The sequence below is a fragment of the Salvelinus namaycush genome, chromosome 14, assembly GCF_016432855.1.
Source record: "Salvelinus namaycush isolate Seneca chromosome 14, SaNama_1.0, whole genome shotgun sequence".
Taxonomy (NCBI): Eukaryota; Metazoa; Chordata; class Actinopteri; order Salmoniformes; family Salmonidae; genus Salvelinus; species Salvelinus namaycush.
The window spans coordinates 2,818,725-2,843,888 of record NC_052320.1 but is presented as its reverse complement, the minus strand read 5'-3'; the positions used below and the strand labels follow the sequence as shown (position 1 = coordinate 2,843,888).

Below are 25,164 nucleotides of genomic sequence, written 5' to 3'. Positions count from 1 at the left end.
CATAAAACAGCCAGGATATTTAGCAACATTTATAGGACTTAATAGTTTTTTATCTTTAAATTTGTTTTCACTGTATTAGACTAATCATATATTCCCTCGTTGATTTGATGATGTTTTAGTTGAAATGGTGCTGGAATATCGGAGGCAGTGTTGATTTGTAACTCAGTGGTTCTACATCAGTAGTTTAGTAAACTATCGGAAACATTTAACTTGCTTGACCATGTTCCAGGTCATGTGACTGTTTGTTACATGCAATATTTGCTTTGTGGACTTCACCGGACAGATGTTGCTCTCTGGTTTTGTGATGAAACAAACGTACGGTTACATTTATTCACTGTGTGACTTGTCTTTTTTTTGTCTCCGCCTTATTGTATATCACGGTCGCGTATGAACGAAGGGTTTTTTGAGCGAACAACGCAATTTTTACAACAGGTTGTAACATGGCTTTTCCCCCCTGGCTTCCTTTTGCCCACGCACCGCTACTGACTTTATCCGCGATGAAACGATGAGTAAGAACCTGTTGGTTGCTAGGTGAGCATCTACTTTTGTTAGTTTTTTTACGATAGAAATTACACCATTCTCCATGCACTTTAATTTACAAATGGATAAGAGCTAGGTAATTGATTACGCCTTTTTGATAGGGGGAATTGTAAATATAAATTACAATTGTTTTAGAGTTTTCCTTATGATCGCTTGAGACAAAATGTGAAACCAGTCAAGCATATCAACATATCACATTTTCCACAGTGAAGTTTGAAATGCTTGCCTTATAAACTTTAAAATATGAGCTATAGGCTTCTGTAGCCATGTGTAAATGACAGTACAGCGCCAAACCGACAGTTTTCTCACATTTTGCATCATTCCATTACATCGTTAGTTGACCTTTATTTCCTCTGTCCTGTTGGTGTGGTTGTTTCTGAGGATCGCTAGCTATAGTGGATCATATTAGGCTAACGTATTACAAGTTGTGCAATAATTTGGGACATGTAACATATTTGAATCATTATGGATCCATACATAGAAGTTTAAACCTGGAGCCTGGCCCACAACAACTGGGCCGTTGTCATTACAGTCCCATGATTCATGAGGATTGGTAGATTTATAGGCCTACTGTTCAACCCCTATTGTACACTTTTCTCACCTTCCAATATTTCATGGATTGAACAATTTGAATATGGCAACTAAGGATGAATCAAACCACACTTTTTTTTAATTCATCAATATATTTTGTGCTTAAACGGGAAGCAAATTAGTAATAGTGGGCAGCCAAGCACGAGCTAGCGAGATCCTATTGGCGCGTTCTAACATGTGTTTGCATATTTCTGTTAGGGAACGCCTACTCAAAATGCGCCTGCGCAATAACTCAATTGGCCCTTGCACTCCTAAACAATGCCATTTTTAGAAACTTTAGCAGTGTAAAATCTACCAAAAAAAGTCCACTCTGTTCGTAACAGATTTTAGTTTTGGAAACAAAACTGTATTGAGATCAATTGTTTAAATTGATGAGGAAATGAGCAGAATGTTGGCCAAATATTAATCTCGCTCCATCTTCTTCCACTGCCGGCCACTGTGCTTCCTCTCATCACCATATTTGGTAGTGAGTGGAAACGCCAACGATGCTTTGGATTTATACATCCGGTGAAACATCTGGCTCATTGTTCTGTCTGTGGTATTAGCTAGCTTGCTTTAGCTTGGCTAAAAACATAGCAAGTTAGCTAGCCTTTTTAGCTTTCCACATCTCCATGTGAAATAATCAGATTTATAATAAAACAAATACGCCCTGGTAAATATTGTTCTACTTGCCGGTGTAACCTAAAACATCATAGTTTGATATGCTGCTTGTGTATTCATTCCCATGTCAGTCAAAACAAAATGTAACATCATGTTTAGGTCGTGGACAAGAAAAAGCACATAGCTAGCTTGTTGGCTACAGCAAATTCTACCATTTCACAATAGCCTGTAATCACTAGTTACTACTTCTAAACAAAATACCTTTTTGGGTGGATTTTTGGTTTATTGTTTCAACAGTCGGTGAGATTATATTTGGTTATCAATGCAAAATAGGCTACTTTGATGAATAGCCTACAGATCAGACCAAGGAACCAAGCGACAACACTGTCCTCACGCTGCGGACAGAATAATACAGCGTGTCTCAATTTTCAGCAAGTAAAAAGTATGTTGAATGTGATACGCCCCTTTTTGTGACGAAAAACAACATTGCAACTCTCCGAAGCTTGTATTAATAGCTGAATAGCAACTACTGAGAAGTACGTAGGATGTTATGTTGACATAAATAACACGTTCAAGGTCAATTGGTTGAAAATATGTTTGGTCAATATGGAATACATTTGGTATTTCATTTGGTCAATACAGAATAAATATGGTATTTCATTTGGTCAATATGGAATACATTTGGTATTTCATTTGGTCAATACAGAATCAATTTGGTATTTAATTTGGTCAATACATAATACATTTGGTATTTAAATTTGGTCAATGCAGAATCAATTTGGTATTTAAATTTGGTCAATACATAATACATTTCGTATTTCATTTGGTCAATACAGAACCAATTAGATTTTTCATTTGGTCAATACATAATACATTTGGTATTTCATTTGGTCAATGCAGAATCAATTTGGTATTTAATTTGGTCAATACAGAATCAATTTGGTATTCAATTTGGTCAATAAAGAATCAATGTGGTATTCAATTTGGTCAATACAGAATCAATGTGGTATTTCATTTGGTCAATACAGAATCAATTAGATTTGTCATTTGGTCAATACAGAATCAATTTGGTATTTAAATTTGGTCAAGGTAGAATCGTGAAGTTTCTACTTCCTGTCTAGTCGGCTGCTCATAGTGAACCACAAAGTCGCAGCATTCATAGCGAATGCAGATACCGCCCACTAGGTATATGGGGGCGTGCCAACAAACTTGGATTATTGTTTACTTTGAACGACACTAGCACAGTAATCTCAGAACTTCTCTAGGCAAGATTTTTGTTTTTAAACGATTGTTTTTCACTAACGTTTGACAAAATGCCTGTGAGGTGTTCTGTGTCTGGCTGTGCTAATTACAAACAAGAGTGAACATTTGTTATCTTTCTACCTACCAGAGATTCACCCCGATGCAGCCAGTGGTTTGTGGATATCAAGAATTATGTTTAAAGTGACCAAAGATTATCAGAGGGATTTTCAGGCTGAATTGATGGGGAAATCCATTTCAATGACAACTGAGAAGTGAAGCGATACCATTGTTTTATTTCCTCTTCACAACAAATACGGAGGATTCTTGATTAGAGGTAACTTTAGCTAGCATGCTAACCTAGCTGGACTAGGTAAATTAGTTAGCTAATGTTACAGTCTTGTATTGAAATCTGAAAGACATCAGCTAAATCATATAGCTAGCTAGCTATCTTTTGTATACACACTGTCAATCAATTTAGGTTATCCCATGGTAGTCACTGCTAAACTGGTACCTTCAGCAGAGTAAACATGTTTGTTCATTCTATCTTTGACTAGCGTTAGCTAACGTAAACTAGTTAACGTTAGCCAACAAGAGTAGCTCAATCTGGTAGCCATCTATATCACACCTTTGTCTGGAAAACACTCCGTCACTAAAAAATAACGTTTTCAATATAGCTAGCTAACGCACGCTCTGTTTGTGTGTTGGTAGCAATAATTATATTTTATTAGGATATATTTTAGTCCTAATTTGGACTAGTCTTCCAAGAGTCCTTAAATGTTAAAATACAATTTATAATACAATCACATTTTCACATATAACACATTGTTACAAACATAACACTTAATACACAAACATATTGACCAGATCAATACTCTAACAGTCTGAAATGATACATGGAAATGATACATTGATTCCTTCATCTGCCATCTGACAATAAGTGTCCAGCACAACCTTCCAATTTATTATATTTAAATGGTTCTAACATATTGTTTGAATTTATATATTGAAAGGTTTCTGGTTTGCTCAGATAAATTATTACATTTCTTTATTGCTCAATGTTCTTTTGCCTATTTTTGTATTCATGTTACCTGATGAAATTGCTATACAATATGATCTTGTTGCCATCTGACGCACATTCAAATGTCATAAAAGATCAACACTGCAGAGCTCTCCCGGTCCTCTGCCGTGCCCTGATTGTATTAATGCTGATGATATCTGGAAATGCGCATGTACGCCCTGGCCAATCTAATGTTGCTAGCCCCAATTCGGACTTGTGCTCTGATATCTGCTTCACTGATTTTTGCTCTCATAAAAGCCTGTGTTTTCTGCACGTTAACACTAGAAGCGTATTACCTAAAATGTATCAATTGAAAGTTTGGGTTCACAGCTCCAATCCAGATGTGTTGGTCATTACTGAGACGTGGTTAAGAAATAGTGTTTTGAACACTGATGTTAACCTTTCTGGTTATAACATTTTTTGGCAAGACAGATCTTCCAAAGGTGGTGGAGTGGCAATCTTTACCAAGGAACACCTTCAGTGCTCGGTTGTCTCAACCAAGTCTGTCCCCAAACAATTTGATTTGCTGGTTTTAAGCATTAAACTTTCAAATAGCTCTTTGTTGACTGTTGCTGGTTGTTATCGTCCACCATCAGCACCCTACCTGCAGTACCCTACCTGCCCTAAGCTCTCTCCTGGCCCCTTACACTAAATCTGAATTTCTCCTGAATTTGTCCTAAACTGGGACATGCTTAAACCACCTGACCAAGTCCTAAAGCAATGGGACTCCCTAAATCTTTCTCGGGATTATTACCAATCCCACAAGGTATGACTCCAAACACCCAGAAAAGGCTACTCTCCTCGATGTTATCCTCACAAATAATCCTGATAGGTATCAGTCTGGTGTTTTCTGTAATGACCTTAGTGATCACTGTTTTACAGCCTGTGTTCATAATGGCTGCTCGGTGAAACGACCTGTCCTGATTTGTCATAGACGCTTGCTAAAAAACTTTAATGAGCAAGCCTTCCTTCATGACCTGGCCTCTTTAAATTGGTATAGAATCAGCTTGATCTCCTCTGTCGAAGACGCTTGGACCTTCGTTTTTGATATTTACAGTGGTATTGTTAACAAACACGCCCCCATAAAGAAAATGAGAATTAAAAACAGGTTCAGTCCCTGGTTCGACGGTGATCTGTCACGATCGTCGTTACGTGAAAGAGTGGACCAAGGCGCAGCGTGATAATGATACATCTTCTTTAATGAAATGAAGACGAAACAAACACTATTACAAACTCACAAAACAACGACCGTGAAGCTATACAAACTAAGTGCTGACATGCAACATAGACAATTACCCACAACAGCCTAATGCCTATGGCTGCCTTAAATATGGCTCCCAATCAGAGACAATGAAAGACAGCTGTCACTGATTGAGAACCACTCAGGCAACCATAGACATACCTAGACACCTACACTGAACACAACCCCATAAACTCTACCAAAACCCCCTAATACAATACAACCACCCAATACGAGACAAATACACACAAACATCCCCCATGTCACACCCTGACCTAACTAAAATAATACAGAAAACAAAGATAACTAAGGCCAGGGCGTGACATGATCTGGCAGTGTTACTCCACCTCAAGAATTCCGAAAGGCTCAGCACACACATACTCAGGCTGACTGGCTCTCGTTCAGGAAAATGAAAAATAAGTGCACTCAGGCTATCTGGAAGGCCAAAGTTAGTTACTTTAAGGCTCAGTTCTCTCTCTGTGGGTCTAACCCCAAGAAGTTCTGGAAAACAGTTAAAGACCTGGAGAATAAACCCTCCTCCTCCACAGCTGCCCATGTCTCTTAATGTTGATGATGTGGTTGTTACTGACAAGGAGCACATGGCTGAGCTCTTTAATTACCACTTCATTAAGTCAGGATTCCTATTTGACTCAGCCATGCCTCATTGACCGTCCAACACTTCCTCATCTACCACCCCTTCTAATGCGACTAGTCCTGCTGCTCCTCCCTCTTTTCCTCCTGCCCCGCTACAATGTTTCTCCCTGCAAGCAGTCACAGCCTGAGGTGCTAAAGGAACTCCTTAAACTTGACCACCAAAAACATCTGGGTCAGACGGTTTAGAATATTTCTTCTTTAAGGTTGCTGACCCTATCATCGCCGAGGCTGTCTCTCCTCTCTGGGGAGGTTCCCATTGCTTGGAAGGCAGCCACAGATGCGTCCTTTATTTCAAGGGGGAGATCAAGCTGATCCGAACAGTTATAGGTCAAATTCTATTTTGCCCTTTTTATCAAAAGTGTTGGGGGGAAAAAAACGTATTGATGTCTATAGTATTCTCTCTGGTATACAATCTGGTTTCCGCTCAGGTTATGGATGTGTCACTGCAACCTTAAAGGTCCTAAATGATGTCACCATTGCTCTTGATTCTAAGCAATGTTGCGCTGCTATTTTTATTGACCTGGCCAAAGCTTTTGATACGGTATACCATTAAATTCTTGTGGGACGGCTAAGGAGTATTGGTGTCTCTGAGGGGTCTTTGGCCTGGTTTGCTAACTACCTCTCTCAAAGAATGCAGTGTATAAAGTCAGAACATCTGCTGTCTCAGCCACTGCCTGTCACCAAGGGAGTACCCCAAGGCTCAATCCTAGGCCCCACACTCTTCTCAATTTACATCAACAACATAGCTCAGGCAGTAGGAAGCTCTCTCATCCATTTTCTACAACAAAGCTTTCTTAGTATCCAACAAGCTTTCTCTGCCCTTAACCCTGTTCTGAACACCTCCAAAACAAAGGTCATGTGGTTTGGTCAGAAGAATGCCCCTCTCCCCACAGGTGTTATTACTACCTCTGAGGGTTTAGAGCTTGAGGTAGTCACCTCATACAAGTACTTGGGAGTATGGCTAGACGGTACAGTGTCCTTCTCTCAGCACATATCAAAGCTGCAGGCTAAAGTTAAATCTAGACTTGGTTTCCTCTATCGTAATCGCTCCTCTTTCACCCCAGCTTCCAAACTAACCCTGATTCAGATGACCATCCTACCCATGCTAGATTACAGAGACGTAATTTATAGATCGGCAGGTAAGGAGGCTCTCGAGCGCCTAGATGTTCTTTACCATTCGGCCATCAGATTTGCCACCAATGCTCCTTATAGGACACATCACTGCACTCTATACTCCTCTGTAAACTGGTTATCTCTGTTTACCCGTCGCAAGACCCACTGGTTGTTGCTTATTTATAAAACCCTTAGGCCTCACTCCCCCCTATCTGACATACCTACTGCAGCCCTCATCCTCCACATACAACACCTGTTCTGCCAGTCACATTCTGCTAAAGGTCCCCAAAGCACACACATCCCTGGGTCGCTCCTCTTTTCAGTTCGCTGTAGCTAGCAACTGAAACGAGCTGCAAAAAAACACTAAAAATTAACAGTTTTATCTCAATCTCTTCATTTAAAGACTCAATCATGGACACTCTTACTGACAGTTTTGGCAGCTTTGTGTCATGTATTGTTGTCTCTACCTTCTTGCCTTTTGTGCTGTTGTCTGTGCCCAATAATGTTTGTACCATGTTTTGTGCTGCTACCATGTTGTTGTCATGTGTTGCTGCCATGCTATGTTATTGTCTTAGGTTTCAATTTATGTAGTCTTGTGGTGTCTCTCTTGTCGTGATGTGTGTTTTGTCCTATATTTTTATTTTTAATCCCAGCCCATGTCCCTGCAGGAGGCCTTTTGGTAGGCCATTATTGTAAATACGAATGTTGCCTAGTTAAATAAAGGTTAAATTAAAAAAGTATATTTTCTGTTGGGATAACACATAGATGGTGGACTAGTAGTATTCCTAGTATTGACTGAATGTCTGTCTCTTAGCAACTGAATACTGTTGTGAGTGGAGTTTGGCCGCTTTAAATGGTGTACATTGTGAAATAAAATAAGCATGTTTTTTTATGATCTTGTTGATGACCAACCAAGAGCATTGTGCCTGACTACAACAGAAGAACCATATCTCCACCTTAAAAACAATCCTTACTGCTTTGTTCCGTCCAATCTGCAGCCTCCTAATTTAACTTGTTTGTAGCATTTCCCCAGACCACAGAACAGTAGTTCACCTGTCTCTCAATTAATGCTTGGGTTGTTTGCTTTAAGAATCTTTAACGGGTATGTCACGGCCGATGCTGGAAGAAGACCAAGGTGCAGAGTGGTGAGCGTACATATTCCTTTTTATTGAATGTCGCCAACAAAACAATACAAAACGACCGTGAAGCTTAAGGACTATAGTGCCACAAACAAAGACAACTACCCACAACGAAAGGAGGGAAAAGGGCTACCTAAGTATGGTTCCCAATCAGAGACAACGATAGACAGCTGTCCCTGATTGAGAACCATACCCGGGGCAAAATATAGAAACATAAAATCATAGAAAAACAAAACATAGAATGCCCACCCCAAATCACACCCTGACCAAACCAAATAGAGACATAAAAAGGCTCTCTAAGGTCAGGGCGTGACAGTGTGAATATTTAGCTATCCTTCTGATCATGTTGGCAGTTTAAATTATACTATTATTTTTTTTATACATAGATCAGTTATTTGAGACGACCATGATAAGCAGTTGTCTAGCTGCACTCCTAGTAGTTTAGTTTCTGCCACTTCCTCAATTTGTACTCCCCCCATACTTAATTGTATCCCATGCTGTCTTTTCCTGGTGGAACTGGTAGAGCTTGCTGTACCTGTTGAACCGATTGTCTTGCTGTATAAATTGTAGTATCATCTGCAAATATAGTAGCATGAGTTTCAGATAAGGCATAAGGAAGGTGGTTGGTATATATTAAGTAAAGAAGTGGCCCAAGGCAGCTGCCCTGCGCTATTCCACAGTTTAAAGCATGAAGGAAAGAAAACGACCCGTTGATCTACAGTCGAAAGTTTACATTCACTTAGGTTGGAGTCATTAAAACTTGTTTTTCAACCACTCCACAAATTTCTTGTTAACAAACTATAGTTTTGGCAAGTCGGTTAAGACATCTACTTTGTGCATGACACAAATAATTTTTCCAACAATTGTTTACAGGCAGATTATTTCACTTATAATTCACTGTATCACAATTCCAGTGGGTCAGACGTTTACATACACTAAGTTGACTGTGCCTTTAAACAGCTTGGAAAATTCCAGAAAATTATGTCATGGCTTTAGAAGCTTCTGATAGGCTAATTGACATAATTTGAGTCAATTGGAGATAGGCCTTGAAATACATCCACAGGTACATCTTCAAACTCAGTGCCTCTTTGCTTGACATCATGGGAAAATCAAAAGAAATCAGCCAAGACCTCAGAAAAATAATTGGAGACCTCCACAAGTCTGGTTCACCCTTGGAAGCAATTTCTAAACGCCTGAAGGTACCACGTTCATCTGTACAAACATTAGTACGCAAATATAAACACCATGGGACCACGCAGCCGTCATACCGCTCAGGAAGGAGACGCGTTCTGTCTCCTAGAGATGAACGTACTTTGGTGCAAATCAATCCCAGAACAACAGCAAAGGACCTTGTGAAGATGCTGGAGGAAACAGGTACAAAAGTATCTATATCCACAGTAAAACGAGGCCTATATCGACATAACCTGAAAGGCCGCTCAGCAAGGAAGAAGCCACTGCTCCAAAACCACCATAAAAAAGCCAGACTACGGTTTGCAACTGCACATGGGGACAAAGACCGTACTTTTTGGAGAAATGTCCTCTGGTCTGATGAACCAAAAATATAACTGTTTGGCCATAATGACCATCGTTATGTTTGGAGGAAAAAGGGGGACGCTTGCAAGCTGAAGAACACCATCCCAACCGTGAAGCACGGGGGTGGCAGCATCATGTCGTGGTGGTGCTTTGCTGCAAGAGGGACTGGTGCACTTCACAAAATAGATGGCGTCACGAGGAAAGAAAATGATGTGGATATATTGAAGCAACATCTCAAGACATCAGTCAGGAAGTTAAAGCTTGGTCACAAATGGGTCTTCCAAATGGACAATGACCCCAAGCATACTTCCAAAGTTGTGGCAAAATGGCTTAAGGATAACAAAGTCAAGGTATTTGAGTGGCCATCACAAAGCCCTGACCTCAATCCCATAGAAAATTTGTGGGCAGAACTGAAAAAGCGTGTGCGAGCAAGGAGGCCTACAAACCTGACTCAGTTACACCAGCTCTGTCAGGAGGAATGGGACAAAATTCACCCAACTTATTGTGGGAAGCTTGTGGAAGGCTACCCGAAACGTTTGACCCAAGTTAAACCAATTTAAAGGCAATACTACCAAATACTAATTGAGTGTATGTAAACTTCTGATCCACTGGGAATGTGATGAAAGAAATAAAAGCTGAAATAAATCATTCTCTCTGCTATTTTTCTGACATTTCACATTCTTAAAATAAAGTGGTGATCCCAACTGACCTAAAACAGGGATTTTTAACTAGGATAAAATGTCAGGAATTGTGAAAAACTGAGTTTAAATGTATTTGGCTAAGGTGTATGTAAACCTCCGACTTCAACTGTAGGTGGACTGTTTACTGTCAGTTAGATATAACTGTACCCAATTCAATGCTGCCTCCTCAAACCCATAATGCAATAATTTTGTCAAAATTATTTCATGATCCACTAAATCAAATGCTGCACTAAAATGTGAATGTGTATAAATCGTCTATGGTTGGTTAGTTGGTTCTCTGCCGGCTAGCAATCTTGTTGCCAATTTAGTGACGCTAGCTAACAGTAAGCTGACAGTATTGTCAGCTAAGCTAGTCCGTCTTATAGAGATCATTATGGGGTGGTTAAATTGTGTATTGTTGTAGTTGGTACATAATCTGATTCCACCAGTATGTGTTTTCAACCCCGAGGTTTGCACAAGGTGGAGGTAAATTGGAAAAAATGTTTACAAGCTTGGCATAAACATGAATTGGGTAGTATTTATATGGGTTTGTGTTATAGGTGGGTAGATGTAGCCCGAGGACCACAGAGAACCTTCCAGAACATACAGTATCCCAGAACATATCATACATTTAGTCTACCCCTTTCTCTGGAGTCCTTCCACAAGCTCTGTCAGGTTGGATGGGGAGCGTTACTGCACAGCTATTTTCAGGTCTCTCCAGAGATGTTTGATCGGGTTCAAGTCCGGGCTCTGGCTGGTCCACTCAAGGAAATTCAGACTTGTCCCGAAGCCACTCCTGCGTTGTCTTGGCTGTGTGCTTAGGGTCGTTGTCCTGTTGGAAGGTGAACCTTCACCCCAGTCTGAGGTCCTGAGCGTTTAGGAGCAGGTTTTCTTCAAGGATCTCTCTGCACTTTGCACCGTTCATCTTTCCCTTTATCCTGACTAGTATCCCAGTCCCTCCACTGAAAAACATCCCCACATCATGATGCTGCCACCACCATGCTTCACTGTAGGGATGGTGCCAGGTTTCCTCCAGACATGACGCTTGACATTCAGGCCAAAGAGTTCAATCTTGGTTTCATCAGACCAGAGAATCTTGTTTGTCATGGTCTGAGATTCTTTAGGTGCCTTTTGGCAAATTCCAGGCGGGTTGTCATGTGGCTTTTACTGAGGAGTGGCTTCTGTCTGGCCACTCTACCATTAAGGCCAGATTGGTGGAGTGCTGCAGAGATTGTTGTCCTTCTGGAAGGTTCTCCCATCTCCACAGAGGAACTCTGGAGCAGCTCTGTCAGAGTGACCATCGTGTTCTAGGTTACCTCCCTGACCAAGGCCCTTCCTCCCCGATTGCTCAGTTCTGCCGGGCGGCCAGCTCTAGGACGAGTCTTGGTGGTTCCAAACTTCTTCCATTTAAGAATGATGGAGGCCAATGTGTTATTGGTGACCTTCAATGCTGCAGACATTTTTTGATACCCTTCCCCAGATCTGTGCCTCGACACAATCCTGTCTAGGACCTCGACGGACAATTCCTTCGACCTCATGGCTTGGTTTTTGCTCTGACATGCACTGTCAACTGTGGGATCTTATATAGACAGGTGTGCGCCTTTCCAAATCATGTCCAATCAATTTAATTTACCACAGGTAGACGCCAATCAAGTTGTAGAAAAATCTCAAGGATGATCAATGGAAACAGCATGCACCTGAGCTCAATTTCAAATCTCATAGCGAAGGGTCTGAATACTTATCTAAATAAGGTATTTCTGTTTTTTATTTTTAATACATTTGCAAACATTTCTAAAAACATGTTTTCGATTTGTCATTATGGGGTATTGTGTGTATAATGCTGAGGATTGTTTTTTTATTTAATCCATTTTAGAATGAATAACAAAATGTGGAAAAAGTCAAGAGGTCTGAATACTTTCCGAATGCACCGTATATCAAATCAACAACTCAAGCATACCATTGTGTTAACGTGGCACGTCTGAGGACTGGCAGCATTAGGTCCGTCTCCTGCATCACCATGGCGTTGTTGACACTCTGATGTTATTATAGCCACGTCCAGCAGTTCAGCCTGACTCCATCAACTCACTTAGGATGGAGATGTGTCCTCCACAATTTAGTGACAACTGCCTCAACATACCTGTTACAGACAGGCCGCTGTGTTACTGTCAGGCCCCTGTGTTACTGTTAGGCCGCTGTGTTACTGTCAGGCCCCTGTGTTACTGTTAGGCCGCTGTGTTACTGTTAGGCCGCTGTGTTACTGTCAGGCCGCTGTGTTACTGTTAGGCCGCTGTGTTACTGTCAGGCCGCTGTGTTACTGTCAGGCCCCTGTGTTACTGTCAGGCCGCTGTGTTACTGTCAGGCCGCTGTGTTACTGTCAGGCCGCTGTGTTACTGTCAGGCCGCTGTGTTACTGTCAGGCCGCTGTGTTACTGTCAGGCCGCTGTGTTACTGTCAGGCCGCTGTGTTACTGTCAGGCCGCTGTGTTACTGTCAGGCCCCTGTGTTACTGTCAGACCCCTGTGTTACTGTCAGGCCCCTGTGTTACTGTCAGGCCGCTGTGTTACTGTCAGGCCGCTGTGTTACTGTCAGGCCGCTGTGTTACTGTCAGGCCGCTTGGTTACAGTCTGGCCTATGTCAAGCTGGGAAAGGATGCTGTGACCTATGTCCAGCTGGGAAAGGATGCTGTGACCTTTGTCCAGCTGGGAAAGGATGCTGTGACCTTTGTCCAGCTGGGAAAGGATGCTGTGACCTTTGTCCAGCTGGGAAAGGATGCTGTGACCTTTGTCCAGCTGGGAAAGAATGCTGTGACCTTTGTCCAGGTGTGGAAAGGATGCTGTGACCTATGTCCAGCTAGGAAAGCAGTACAGCCCTCCAGGCTGACTCCACCACTATGTCTGGAGACCCAGCCTTGCTCCATGCTCTTTTAGTAGTTTTTGTCCTGTAAACCCTGGAATCCTTACTGTCCGTTAAGACAAGGCTTCCATTTGGCAGTTTTCTGAAGCTGGGCGCCATGTTTGCTGTGAAAATAAGAGGGATAAGTTTATATTTAATAAATATAAAATTATATACATTTTAAATCACAGTGAGCAGACTGGATTAAATGATATCCATTTTAAAATCACAGTGAGCAGACTGGATTAAATGATATCCATTTTAAAATCACAGTGAGCAGACTGGATTAAATGTTATCCATTTTAAAATCACAGTGAGCAGACTGGATTAAATGATATCCATTTTAAATCACAGTGAGCAGACTGGATTAAATTATACCCATTTTAAAATCACAGTGAGCAGACTGGATTAAATTATATCCATTTTAAAATCACAGTGAGCAGGCTGGATTAAATGTTATCCATTTTAAAATCACAATGAGCAGACTGGATTAAATGTTATCCATTTTAAAATCACAGTGAGCAGACTGGATTAAATGATATCCATTTTAAATCACAGTGAGCAGACTGGATTAAATTATACCCATTTTAAAATCACAGTGAGCAGACTGGATTAAATTATATCCATTTTAAAATCACAGTGAGCAGGCTGGATTAAATGTTATCCATTTTAAAATCACAATGAGCAGACTGTATTAAATGTTATCCATTTTAAATCACAGTGAGCAGACTGGATTAAATGATATCCATTTTAAAATCACAGTGAGCAGACTGGATTAAATTATATCCATTTTAAAATCACAGTGAGCAGACTGGATTAAATTATATCCATTTTAAATCACAGTGAGCAGACTGGATTAAATTATATCAATTTTTAAATCACAGTGAGCAGACTGGATTAAATTATATCAATTTTTAAATCACAGTGAGCAGACTGGATTAAATGTTATCAATTTTAAATCACAGTGAGCAGACTGGATTAAATGATATCCATTTTAAATCACAGTGAGCAGACTGGATTAAATGATATCCATTTTAAATCACAGTGAGCAGACTGGATTAAATTATACCCATTTTAAAATCACAGTGAGCAGACTGGATTAAATTATATCCATTTTAAAATCACAGTGAGCAGGCTGGATTAAATGTTATCCATTTTAAAATCACAATGAGCAGACTGTATTAAATGTTATCCATTTTAAATCACAGTGAGCAGACTGGATTAAATTATATCCATTTTAAAATCACAGTGAGCAGACTGGATTAAATGATATCCATTTTAAAATCACAGTGAGCAGACTGGATTAAATTATATCCATTTTAAATCACAGTGAGCAGACTGGATTAAATTATATCAATTTTTAAATCACAGTGAGCAGACTGGATTAAATTATATCAATTTTTAAATCACAGTGAGCAGACTGGATTAAATGTTATCAATTTTAAATCACAGTGAGCAGACTGGATTAAATGATATCCATTTTAAATCACAGTGAGCAGACTGGATTAAATGATATCCATTTTAAATCACAGTGAGCAGACTGGATTAAATGTTATCCATTTTAAATCACAGTGAGCAGACTGGATTAATAGGTGGAACAATAAAATGAAGTGTATAAACTCCAGCTCCCTATATTGTTATCTCTAGTTACTTGCTGAAGCATATATTGACCACAAACCCACACACAAAGACACACCAGCATAAGCAAGTGCAAAGGATATCGCTTGTGCATTTTAATTCATAATTAACATGATGACCCTAGCCTATTTATTATCAAGACAGTGTTTTCCCTATTAACTTACCCTATAGCTATGTCTAGTCCAATTAGGTACATGAATTTTAAAAGGCCATCCCCCAGATCCTGGTTCCTCCAGGTTTCCTCCTAGGTTCCTGCCTTTCTAGGGTGTTTTTCCTAGCCACCATGCTTCTACATTTGCATTGCTTGCTGTTTGGGGTTTTACGCTGGGTTTCTGTACAGCACTTTGTGACATTGGCTGATAAAATAAAGAGCTTTATAAATACATTTGATTGATAGAGTTACTGTAGCTACACAGTCTGTAAATCTCGTTATCTGTGCTAACATGTTACTGTAGCTTAATACACTGATTTTACTTGTTAGATATTCCGATCGATGATGATGATCAATGAAAACAGCAGACAACAAAACATCGTAGCTACTTTAGAAAAGAAAGATGACTCGCGAAAATTACCTGAGAGGAAATATATTTTTCCAGGGTCCTCTTCTAACGTTTAAAGGTCCCGCAATAGATCTATCCTCATTCGTCAATTATTGGTTACATCTTGGTTGCACTGGCGTCTCGGATTAGTTGGCGAGTGCAATTCTTGGTTGGAGACGGCGATCTGATTGGTTGTCACAACCAGACATTTCTTCGACTCACGTTTGTTAGGTGGGCGGCGCCTTCGTTTTTAGACCGTTACCTGTATAATGTGGATGCTTCTGAAACTTCTCGTATATCCCTTGAGGTCTGGTGATAAAAAGTGTTGTTCCCTGACCGGGAATCGAACCCGGGCCGCGGCGGTGAGAGCGCCGAATCCTAACCACTAGACCACCAGGGAAACTGAAGGGCAACGTAGTTGTAATTGTTGATAACTGTTGATAGCTATACTGAACAACAATATAAACGCAACATGTAACAATTTCAAAGTGTTTTACTGAGTTACATTTCATAGAAGGATATCAGTCAATTTAAATGAATTCATTAGGCCCTAATCTATGGATTACACATGACTGGGCAGTGGCGCAGCCACTTGGGAGCTCGGTCATAGGCCCACCCACTTGGGAGCTAAGCCCACCCACTGGGGAGCAAGTCCCAGCCAATCAGAATGAGTTTCCCCCCACAAAAGGGCATTATTATAGAGTGATTATAGAGTCACTTTAACTCTACGTACATGTACATATTACCTCAATTACCTAGACTAACCGGTGCCCCCCGCACATTGACTCTGTACCGGTACCCCCTGTATATAGCCTCGCTATTGTTATTTTACTGCTGCTGTTCAATTATTTGTTTATTTTATTTTAAATGTTTTACTTTGTGGTCCCGTGTGGCTCAGTTGGTAGAGCATGGCGCTTGCAACGCCAGGGTTGTGGGTTCAATTCCCACGGGGGGACCAGGATGAATATGTATGAACTTTCCAATTTGTAAGTCGCTCTGGATAAGAGCGTCTGCGTAAATGTACTTATTTATTTTTTACTTAGCACTAATTTTTCTTAAAACTGCATGGATCCTACCCTTTTCCCCCCCAATTTTCGCCTAAAATAACATACCCAAATCTAACTGCCTGTAGCTCAGGACCTGAAGCAAGTATTCTTGTTACCATTTGAAAGGAAACACTTTGAAGTTTGTGGAAATGTGAAATGAATGTAGAAGAATATAACGCATTAGATCTGGTAAAAGATAATACAAAGAAAAAAACATTAATAATTTTGTCTTTTTTTTGTACCATCATCTTTAAAATGCAAGAGAAGGGCAATAATATATTATTCCAGGCCAGGCACAATATAGTGTATGTGCAAAGTTTTAGACTGATCCAATGAACCATTGCATATATGTTGAAAATGTTGTATCAAGACTGCCCAAATGTGCCTAATTGGTTTATTAATAAATGTTCAAGTTCATAATTGTGCACTCTCCTCAAACAATGGCATGGTATTCTTTCACTGTAATAGCTACTGTAAATTGGACAGTGCAGTTAGATTGACAAGAATGTAAGCTTTCTGCTCATATCAGATATATCTATGTCTTGGAAAATGTTCATGTTACTTACAACCTCATGCTAATCACATTAGCCTACGGTAGCTCAACTGTCCCGTGGGGGGACACCGATCCTGTAGACGTTAAGGGCTTGTAAGTAAGCATTTCACTGTAAGGTCTACTACGCCTGTTGTATTCGGTCGCATGTGACAAATAAAATTTGATTTGATTATTGCAGATGGATAGTCTCAGATGATCCCGCAGGTGAAGAAACTGGATGTGGAGGTCCTGGGCTGGCGTGGTTACACGTGGTTTGCGGATGTGAGACCGGTACTGACAAATTCTCTAAAACAATGTTGGACGCAGCATACCGTAGAGAAATGAACATTCAATTCTCTTGCAACAACTCTGTTGGACATTCCTGCAGTCAGCATGCCAATTCCACGCTCCCTCAACGTAAGACATCTGTGGCATTGTGCTGTGTGACAAAACTGCAAATGTTAGTGGCCTTTTATTGTCCCCAGCACAAGGTGCACCTGTGTAATAATCGTGCTGTTTAATCAGCCTCTTGATACGCCACACCTGTCAAGTGGTTAGATTATCTTGGCAAAGGAGAAATGTTCAATTGACAGGGATGTAAATAAATTTGTGCTCACAATTTGAGAGAAATAAGCTTTTTGTGCATGTGAAACATTTCTGGGATATTTTATTTCAGCTCATAAAACATGTGACCAACACTTTACATGTTGTGTTTATATTTTTGTTCAGTATAGTTATATATATATTTTTTTTTTAATACTTTCGTCCTAGAGAATGCTTTATTGCTTTGGCAATATAAACATATGTATCCCATGCCAATAAAGCCCTTAAATTGAATTTAAAATTGTATTGTATTTCCTGTTTTTTTTCTCCAGAGGAAACAACTCAGCCAACGTTACCTAAGATCAAGCCCCGCCTAGTCTCTTCAGCTATTGTCGTCGCATCGTAGTATAAAAAGGACTCACCACCCTTCATTCAGGCAAGACATTTACTGCAGATATATCGTTGGAGGGTTTTTATTTACCCAAAACTTATTTTCAAATGGGCCCCGTCGCCTAGCGTTTACTCTCCTAAGCCTCGCCTATTGAGTTGGGTGCTGTTAAACGTCAGCACGGCTGGTTAACAAAAAGGTGAGATTTGCTTAAAAACGGCTGTTTGATGATGAAAGAGACTAAAACGATGCTAGCTACTATAATGCTAGGAAAAAAAGATGCCCGGTTGTTATGCTTGTTTTTGGACGTTTGTATATGGCAAAGTCATCCTGATTTCAGCCTTCTAGACTATTTTTTATTTTCTTCTGTAGCTAATTTGTTTGTTGCTACACTCAAATTTCATGTGTGCCAATACTGCCAGTTTTTTTTAGGTCTTTCGTCCCTTTTCACCAACGAATTCCATGGACAGATCAAAGGTTTAGCTAGGTAACGTTAGTCGAGTTAGCTTTGTTTTCTTCAGCATACACAGACCACCAAATGTATGTTCTGTTTAAAACCCGTGTTCGTCGTTTATTCACCCAAATTCCCAAGAATGAGAACATTGTCATTGTTAGCCAAACGGCTAGCATAACATAGTTAGGCGCCTAGTTATCTAATGTAACGTAGTTATCTAACGTAACGTTTTATCTACAGTAGCAAGCTACCTTTTTTGGTAACGTTATGTACCGCAGCGAATGACTGCTGGGATTGATGTAGGTCGAATGGCCCTGAATTCCCTGGGTTAAGCACCCGGACGTGAGGGGTACATTTTCAAATGGGAAATATTTAAAGCAGTGTATTTTGTGTTCGGTAGTAACGTTATTGGATGCCTAAAAGTCACAGACCAGATGTGTAGCCAGGCTACCACTAACATTTTGAGGCAGCATTGCGTAAATATTTTATTTAACTAAGTCAGTTAAGAACAAATTATTATTTTACAATGATAGCTAAGTGTGAAGTAACCGTTTACTATTTGACGTATTACTTACTGTTTGTACTTAGCCACCCATGTATTCTGAATAAACTTATGACCCAATTCTTGTAAGTTAAGACTCTGGAACATGGATGTGCTTCCTGTATTGTGCTCATAAGCCGCCTTAGAAGGGAGTGTCCCGCAATTATTTATTTTTTTCCAGTTTTGGCACCCATAATAGTTGAATAGGAAAACTTTATCACTCCCTATTTTAATGTTGCTCTTGTGACATAACTGGGTTTGAACCAGGTCTCCGACATGTCACGACTGTTAGCACACTTGGCTAAAACACATAGGGATGAGTTCCGGGAGCTAACAAGTCTTAGTCTCCAGGAAGGTTTACTCATCAAGGGTGTGGTTCAACGAAGATACGTTTCACCTCCTATGACCTCTTACACAGATCACAGTACCGTTCTGTGGCAAGCAGGAGGGGTCTGTGCACCCCACTTAATGAGTGGAGGGGGGGGACTGTGATCCATACATGTGATTACCAGACTGACTACAGCATGTAGGTAACATTCGTGTAAGCTTGCGGGATCTGGCCGCTCGCTAGGCTAAGACGTGTGCGTTTGACTGATGTTCTAACCCAGGTCTCTTGTGTACCAGACAATGCAACTTTTCAGGGCTCTGTTAAGTTATTCATTATATGAGCGTGGTCACCGACAACTTGTTACACCCCCCCCCTTGACCTCCTTGAAAATACCCATCCAAGACAAAGGACCAATGAGGCTTTAGCTCAACAGGCTAAATGAATCTGAATGCATCATCAAACTAAATATTGAATTTAAATATTCTGTTTAAAATCATAAAATGCGACTTCATTTTTATGAGTCAATTTCAACATTTACATATTTAAAAAATAAATCCTAATGCAATATAATGGTATTCAAATACAATTTGTTGGCACAGAAATCGTTCCATAGTCTATGTACCAATGTGTCTGACTCAAACCTCCTTTCTTCCAGGGTTTCTAACGCATGATTCAACAAGTTCGTAAGAATGGCAGCGATCAACGCAGGCGGTTCTCTTGTGGCAACCCATGACTACTACCGAAGTGAGTAGCTCTCGGCCGGGTTATGTCTTTACAAACTTGGCCCTAAATCAATCAAGCTCTGTTTTTTGTTTTTTTTAAACATTTTTTTTCCCTTCGTCTTCAGAAAGATTGAATCAGTTATGATAATTCACTTCAGCCTTCAACAGTAGTGTGTTCTCAAGCACTCTCATATCCTCTGAATTTAGCACAAACAGTTCTGGGACAGTTAGGCTATCTTGCCAACAATTATGTCAATGTCACACCAAACATGACAAGGCGTTGACCAGACCGCACAAACAGATCTGTGACTCATGCTAGTCGTCTCTCTTGCCTGTACCTTGTGTCAGGGTTTCCCAAATTCGGTCCTCACATTTAGTTTTTTTGCCCTGGCACTACAGCTGATTCAGATAATCAAAGGTGGATGAGTTGTTAAACTGAATTAGCTGTGTAGTTCTAGGGAAAATACCAAAACGTAGCCTCACGAACGAGTTTGGGGAAACCCTGCCTTATTTGTCGGACAGGAGTGGTTTCTCTTGTATTAGGTAGAGGTGGGGGGGGGGCTTGTGAGGTGACTGACTTGTTTTGCCCTGTCTAACCCTAGACTATGACAGAGTGGATTCTCTTGAGACAGCAGTATGAACTTGTTGGGATCTCACCTCTTGGTCATGAATGGGTTGCATTCTATTATCCTATCCTGATACGGTGATGGGATTATGGATGAATTCTGTGATAATATCCTGGGAAAGAGCTTGTGAGGGTGTTGGTATTTTATAGCGTTGTCCTCTCTCCTAACCTTCACAATGTTTTTTTCCAGGGCGCATCGGCTCCACCTCCAGCAGCAGCTCCTGTGGCAGTTCAGAGTACAGTGGGGAGGTCATTCCACACCATCCAGGTACACAAGCATATGGGCGACAGTGGGAAATGTGTCTGATGGGGGGGGGGGGGGGGACCATGTTCAGGGGAGGTGCTATTTGAGTGTCTTGCCTGGCTGCGTCACTACCTGGTACGGCAACTGCTTGGCATCTGACCTCAAGGCGCTACAGATGGTAGTGAGCTCGGCCCAGTAAATCATTGGGGCCGAGCTCCCTGCCATCCATGACCTTTATACCAGGCGCTGTCAGAGGAAGGACCTGCGCTACACAGCTGATTCAAATGACCAACTCATCAAGCTTTTTTTAATCAGCTGTAGTGCTGATTAGGACTGACCTTGGGGAACCCTGAGCCAGTCAACAGATTGCTGATTTGCTGTACAGCTATACGATCAGGTGCAAATGTCAAATTTTAGTGCAGGAGTTTTGCCATAAGAAATATGCTGCACCAATTTTTATTTTTATTTTTTTATCAAGAATATACAGTTTACTTTGCAAGCTCACCAGCAATGAGGCAACAATTTACTAGCATAGGCCTACTGGTCTTTCGGTATGTTAAAATTGCTTGACATTTATAATTTACTTACGAAGCTTGCGTCTAGGAATTTGTTCAAATAAATGATTACAGTGGTAAGGACGTGACCTAAGCTTCTACACCTGTGTTGCTTGCTGTTTTAGGCTGGGTTTTCTGTACGGCACTTTGTGACATCAGCTGATGTAAGAAGGGCTTTATAAATACATTTGATTGATCAATGCATCTCAAATCCCGACAGTGAAGAGCACCTTGTTCTCTTGTTTAAATGTTTGCTGTTGCTTTAAATGTGTTTAATGGGAACTCATACATTCCATCTTATCCTACAATAATTGCTAGCGTATTACCTTCCCTACACCGTTTACTGCAACCGCTTAGGCATTTCTGTTTCGTAAGATGTTCATTTAGCCTACTGTTTTCTTACCCTCTGAATGGGCCCAATGAATATTGTGCAAATGAACGTTCACAAGACTCATGAGGTAGAACAGTCCTCATTGAACTGTAATGGTGTTTTGTGTACAGTTGGCTATGTGATTATGAAGTCAAACGCACATTTTCGTGGGGTGACGGGCTGGAGAAATCACAGCGTAAAGTAGTTACACAGCCAACGGTGTGGGGGGGGGGGGGGGGGATGGAGTTGAACAATGATTGTCCTCTTACAACCTCAACTGCAACAGTTCATGATTTATCACCTACAGTGGTGCCTAGCCCTTAAGCCTGGTGATGCGCGGTGACGTAAGGTTGCCTTGCTGTGAGTTGACTCGGACGATGCGCCGCCTCAGTCTGGGGTGACCACATGTCCCGGGTTGTGCGGAATAGACATACATTCTAACACCACTGAAGCTACTGGTGATGTTTGACGATAGGCGTATGTTTAACTATCATATTTCTCAAATCCTTTCGGGCTTAACATACTTACATAATGTGTGCTTCTGAAGAGCTACAAATATTAGGCTGGAAGGTAATTTCGTTAAACTTGTGAGGCTCTCGTTGCTCATTAGAAGTGATGTTTGATTTGATACTGGAGCTAAGCGGTTTACTTTGAATCGGCTCTAAATTCTTTTGACCAGCAGGTGTCACTAGTGTACACTGATCAAAGCCTCGAGCGATGAACCTATTTTCGACAATTGTATGGAAAACTCAATTTTTTTTGTATCCGTAACTAACATTCCCTGAGACCAAACGAATGTATCCTCGGCCAAATATTCTGACGTTCATAACGGCCACATGTGGTCTCTTTTTTTCGGCATCAATTAGTGCTGCCGTTGGGTTCCGCGGAGCATCGCTTGACAGCTTCTCAATGGTGCTTGTTTATGTTGGATCAAAGCTGAATCTGTTTTGGAAAATCATTTTTTTTAACCTTTTATTTAACGAATGATTTAGTATTCTATATAACACAACCAACTATAATAGCATGTTACTGTTACACCAAAAACACATTTGTCATTTTATAAAGGATGGTTTGCTGAATAGTCCCTAACATGATCAAAACTTAACAGTGCACACCACAAGGCAGAATGCTGTGATTTGAAACAAAATACAGGAAGGCTATATAGTTTAACAATCTGCTCACAAAAAAAGTAATTCAAGAACTAAATGCATATTCCCATGAAACAGAAATCAAATGATTGGCATGCAGACAGTTTGGACATTTCACTGGTAAAATGTGAAGAATTATCATTGACGATGCCATGGCTTATTTTTTAAGTTTGGTATGAATAACTTGGTGTTTGAGGGTATTAAAATTTGAAAGTTTTCTTACGTGAGACAATTGCAATTTGAAGGAGGATCAATTCTATAATATTTGATGGGGGCACCTTTTTTTAATAAAATGTTTATTTGTGTAGGCTACGTTGTACTGCAAAATCATCCTGTTGTCGCACATTTGGATATTTTTTAAATGTGGTCACCCTAGCTCAGTCAGTAGACTTGTAATCTATTAACCAACATGGTGAACCAATTGTTTAATGTGACATGGAACTTTGAGCAATGACCTGTTGAACCCTGGGAACAATTTACTGCACATTCAGTCATTCAGAGTTCTTGTTCTGTGCAGCAAAACCGTCTTATATATTGAGGCCTTTTCGTAGTGTTTGACCTTGTCCTAATCTGTTCCTAGGTCTACCAAAACAAGACTCTGGACATTGGTGGTCCAGCTTCTTCTTTGGGAAGCAGAACCAGCCAGGAATGACCACTCTGACTGAGGAGGCCCAGCAGAAGTAAGTAGACTAGGGGAGAAATGTGGTGTATGAACCGACTGTCATAGAGAGAAATGGGCTGACCAGCAACTGGCTATCATAGTGGGAGAGAACAAGCGTGCCAACTTCAATGCAGTAAGGATACGGCCTGTCAATGCAGTAAGGATACGGCCTGTCAATGCAGTAAGGATACGGCCTGTCAATGCAGTAAGGATACGGCCTGTCAATGCAGTAAGGATACGGCCTGTCAATGCAGTAAGGATACGGCCTGTCAATGCAGTAAGGCTACGGTCTGTCACCTCATTTGACTATCCCAAAGAACCAGCTCTTTTATAAAGTGTTGCGAAACTTTTTCAACGGTCGTACAGGGTGAACTCTCTGTAGCTGGCATGTCCAAACCCTTATTAGGGCGTGTGTCTTGCTTCCTGACTACTACCTCCCTACAACAGACATGCCTTTCTGGCACAGTCAGAAGTAATCGTAGCATTTAGTTTTGTAACACTAAACAAGTTGCACCCTGTTGAATACAACCCTGTTTTGTTTTTTCTATCTCTCAACCTCTTCCCCCTCTTTTCAAGGGCGACGGCCATGACTTTGACCAACGGCCAGGTGACCTGCGTTGCCAGGGAGATGGTGATGAAGAGGCAGGTTAGCGACCCCGTGAGGTCCGAGCTGGCGAGTCCACCCCCCTCCTGAGGCAAGAAGGGACCAACGCTAGGAGACGGGAGGCTGCTTCCCCCCTCCGTCCCTTAAACCCTTTTGATTTTCTTCCATCCTTCACACTACATAGAAAGTATCAGGCATACAATGTAGTATTCTAGCGTAGGTATTGGAACAGAACCCCCTTCCCTTTAACCCTAAACTATGAATACATCCTATTCCCTATTTAGTGCACTACTTTCGACCCAAGACCCATTGGGTTATGGTCAAAAGTAGTTCATTATATCGGGTGCTGTTTAGGATGTAGAAATGTTGTCAACATCCACGTTAGAAAACTACATAGAATGAATGTCTGTTACTTTGCTTCATGCTAAGCATTATGGGTATTGGAACAATTATTTGTTTGTCTTAGGACAGGCTGCCAATTAACTTTTTTTTTTGTATCCTGTTTTCTATGACTAAAAATAAAATGAGAACAAACTATATATGTTTGACTTTTGTACTTGGTACACACATTCAACTCCTGTTATCTTGTCCATTTGGTCACCCTGTGACTTCCAGATGTCAAGCAGCTTGACTCTGGACTTTGTTTCTTTCAATGAAATTTATCGCTTTGAAATACTGGAAACCGTCTCTGTATGACAAGCACAGCGTCAACTTTAACTTGGCACTCAATGGCCTACTCTTTCCTGCTGAAATACTGACCAGGCTGTCGCTATGCATGCAGTCTGCTACCGTTTCTGTGACAAGTTGTGGATCTGAAATACAAAAAAACGGACATTCTGCTAGGTACAGAGTAAACACACAAAATAGTGACTCGCAGTCCATTTCTGCTGTTCTGCAGCAGAAATGGTTACCTTAAGTAACCTGACGTCCTAAGACCGTACAGCCAAT

The 25,164-nt window shown here is 40.8% G+C and overlaps 1 protein-coding gene and 1 non-coding gene across 4 annotated transcripts; one reads left to right on the top strand and one right to left on the bottom strand.

Annotated features, from left to right (window-relative positions):
* Nucleotides 1-306: 306 nt before the first annotated feature.
* Nucleotides 307-24,755, top strand: LOC120059039 (pancreatic progenitor cell differentiation and proliferation factor B-like). 3 transcript variants are annotated; one of them, XM_039007806.1, is made up of 5 exons: nt 307-531; nt 19,944-20,032; nt 20,826-20,903; nt 23,532-23,631; nt 24,189-24,755. In XM_039007806.1, exons 2-5 carry the CDS (start codon nt 19,978-19,980, stop codon nt 24,304-24,306), a joined length of 351 nt encoding a protein of 116 aa, XP_038863734.1. In that variant the 5' UTR covers nt 307-531; nt 19,944-19,977; the 3' UTR covers nt 24,307-24,755. The 3 variants fall into 3 exon arrangements, with proteins under 3 accessions (XP_038863734.1, XP_038863735.1, XP_038863733.1); XM_039007807.1 differs by lacking the exon at nt 307-531 and adding an exon at nt 17,910-18,013; XM_039007805.1 differs by lacking the exon at nt 307-531 and adding an exon at nt 18,020-18,164.
* trnae-cuc lies at nt 15,785-15,856 on the bottom strand. Its single transcript has one exon. It is a non-coding gene; the product is annotated as a tRNA-Glu (tRNA).
* Nucleotides 24,756-25,164: the final 409 nt, after the last annotated feature.

What these genes read in the sequence shown, in the direction of transcription:
- LOC120059039 (XM_039007806.1), top strand. Translation starts at nt 19,978, where the DNA reads ATGGCAGCGATCAACGCAGGCGGTTCTCTTGTGGCAACCCATGACTAC. An exon ending in AACCCATGACTACTACCGAA is followed by an intron (nt 20,033 to 20,825) that starts GTGAGTAGCTCT and finishes GTTTTTTTCCAG; the next exon opens with GGCGCATCGGCTCCACCTCC. An exon ending in ACTGAGGAGGCCCAGCAGAA is followed by an intron (nt 23,632 to 24,188) that starts GTAAGTAGACTA and finishes CCTCTTTTCAAG; the next exon opens with GGCGACGGCCATGACTTTGA.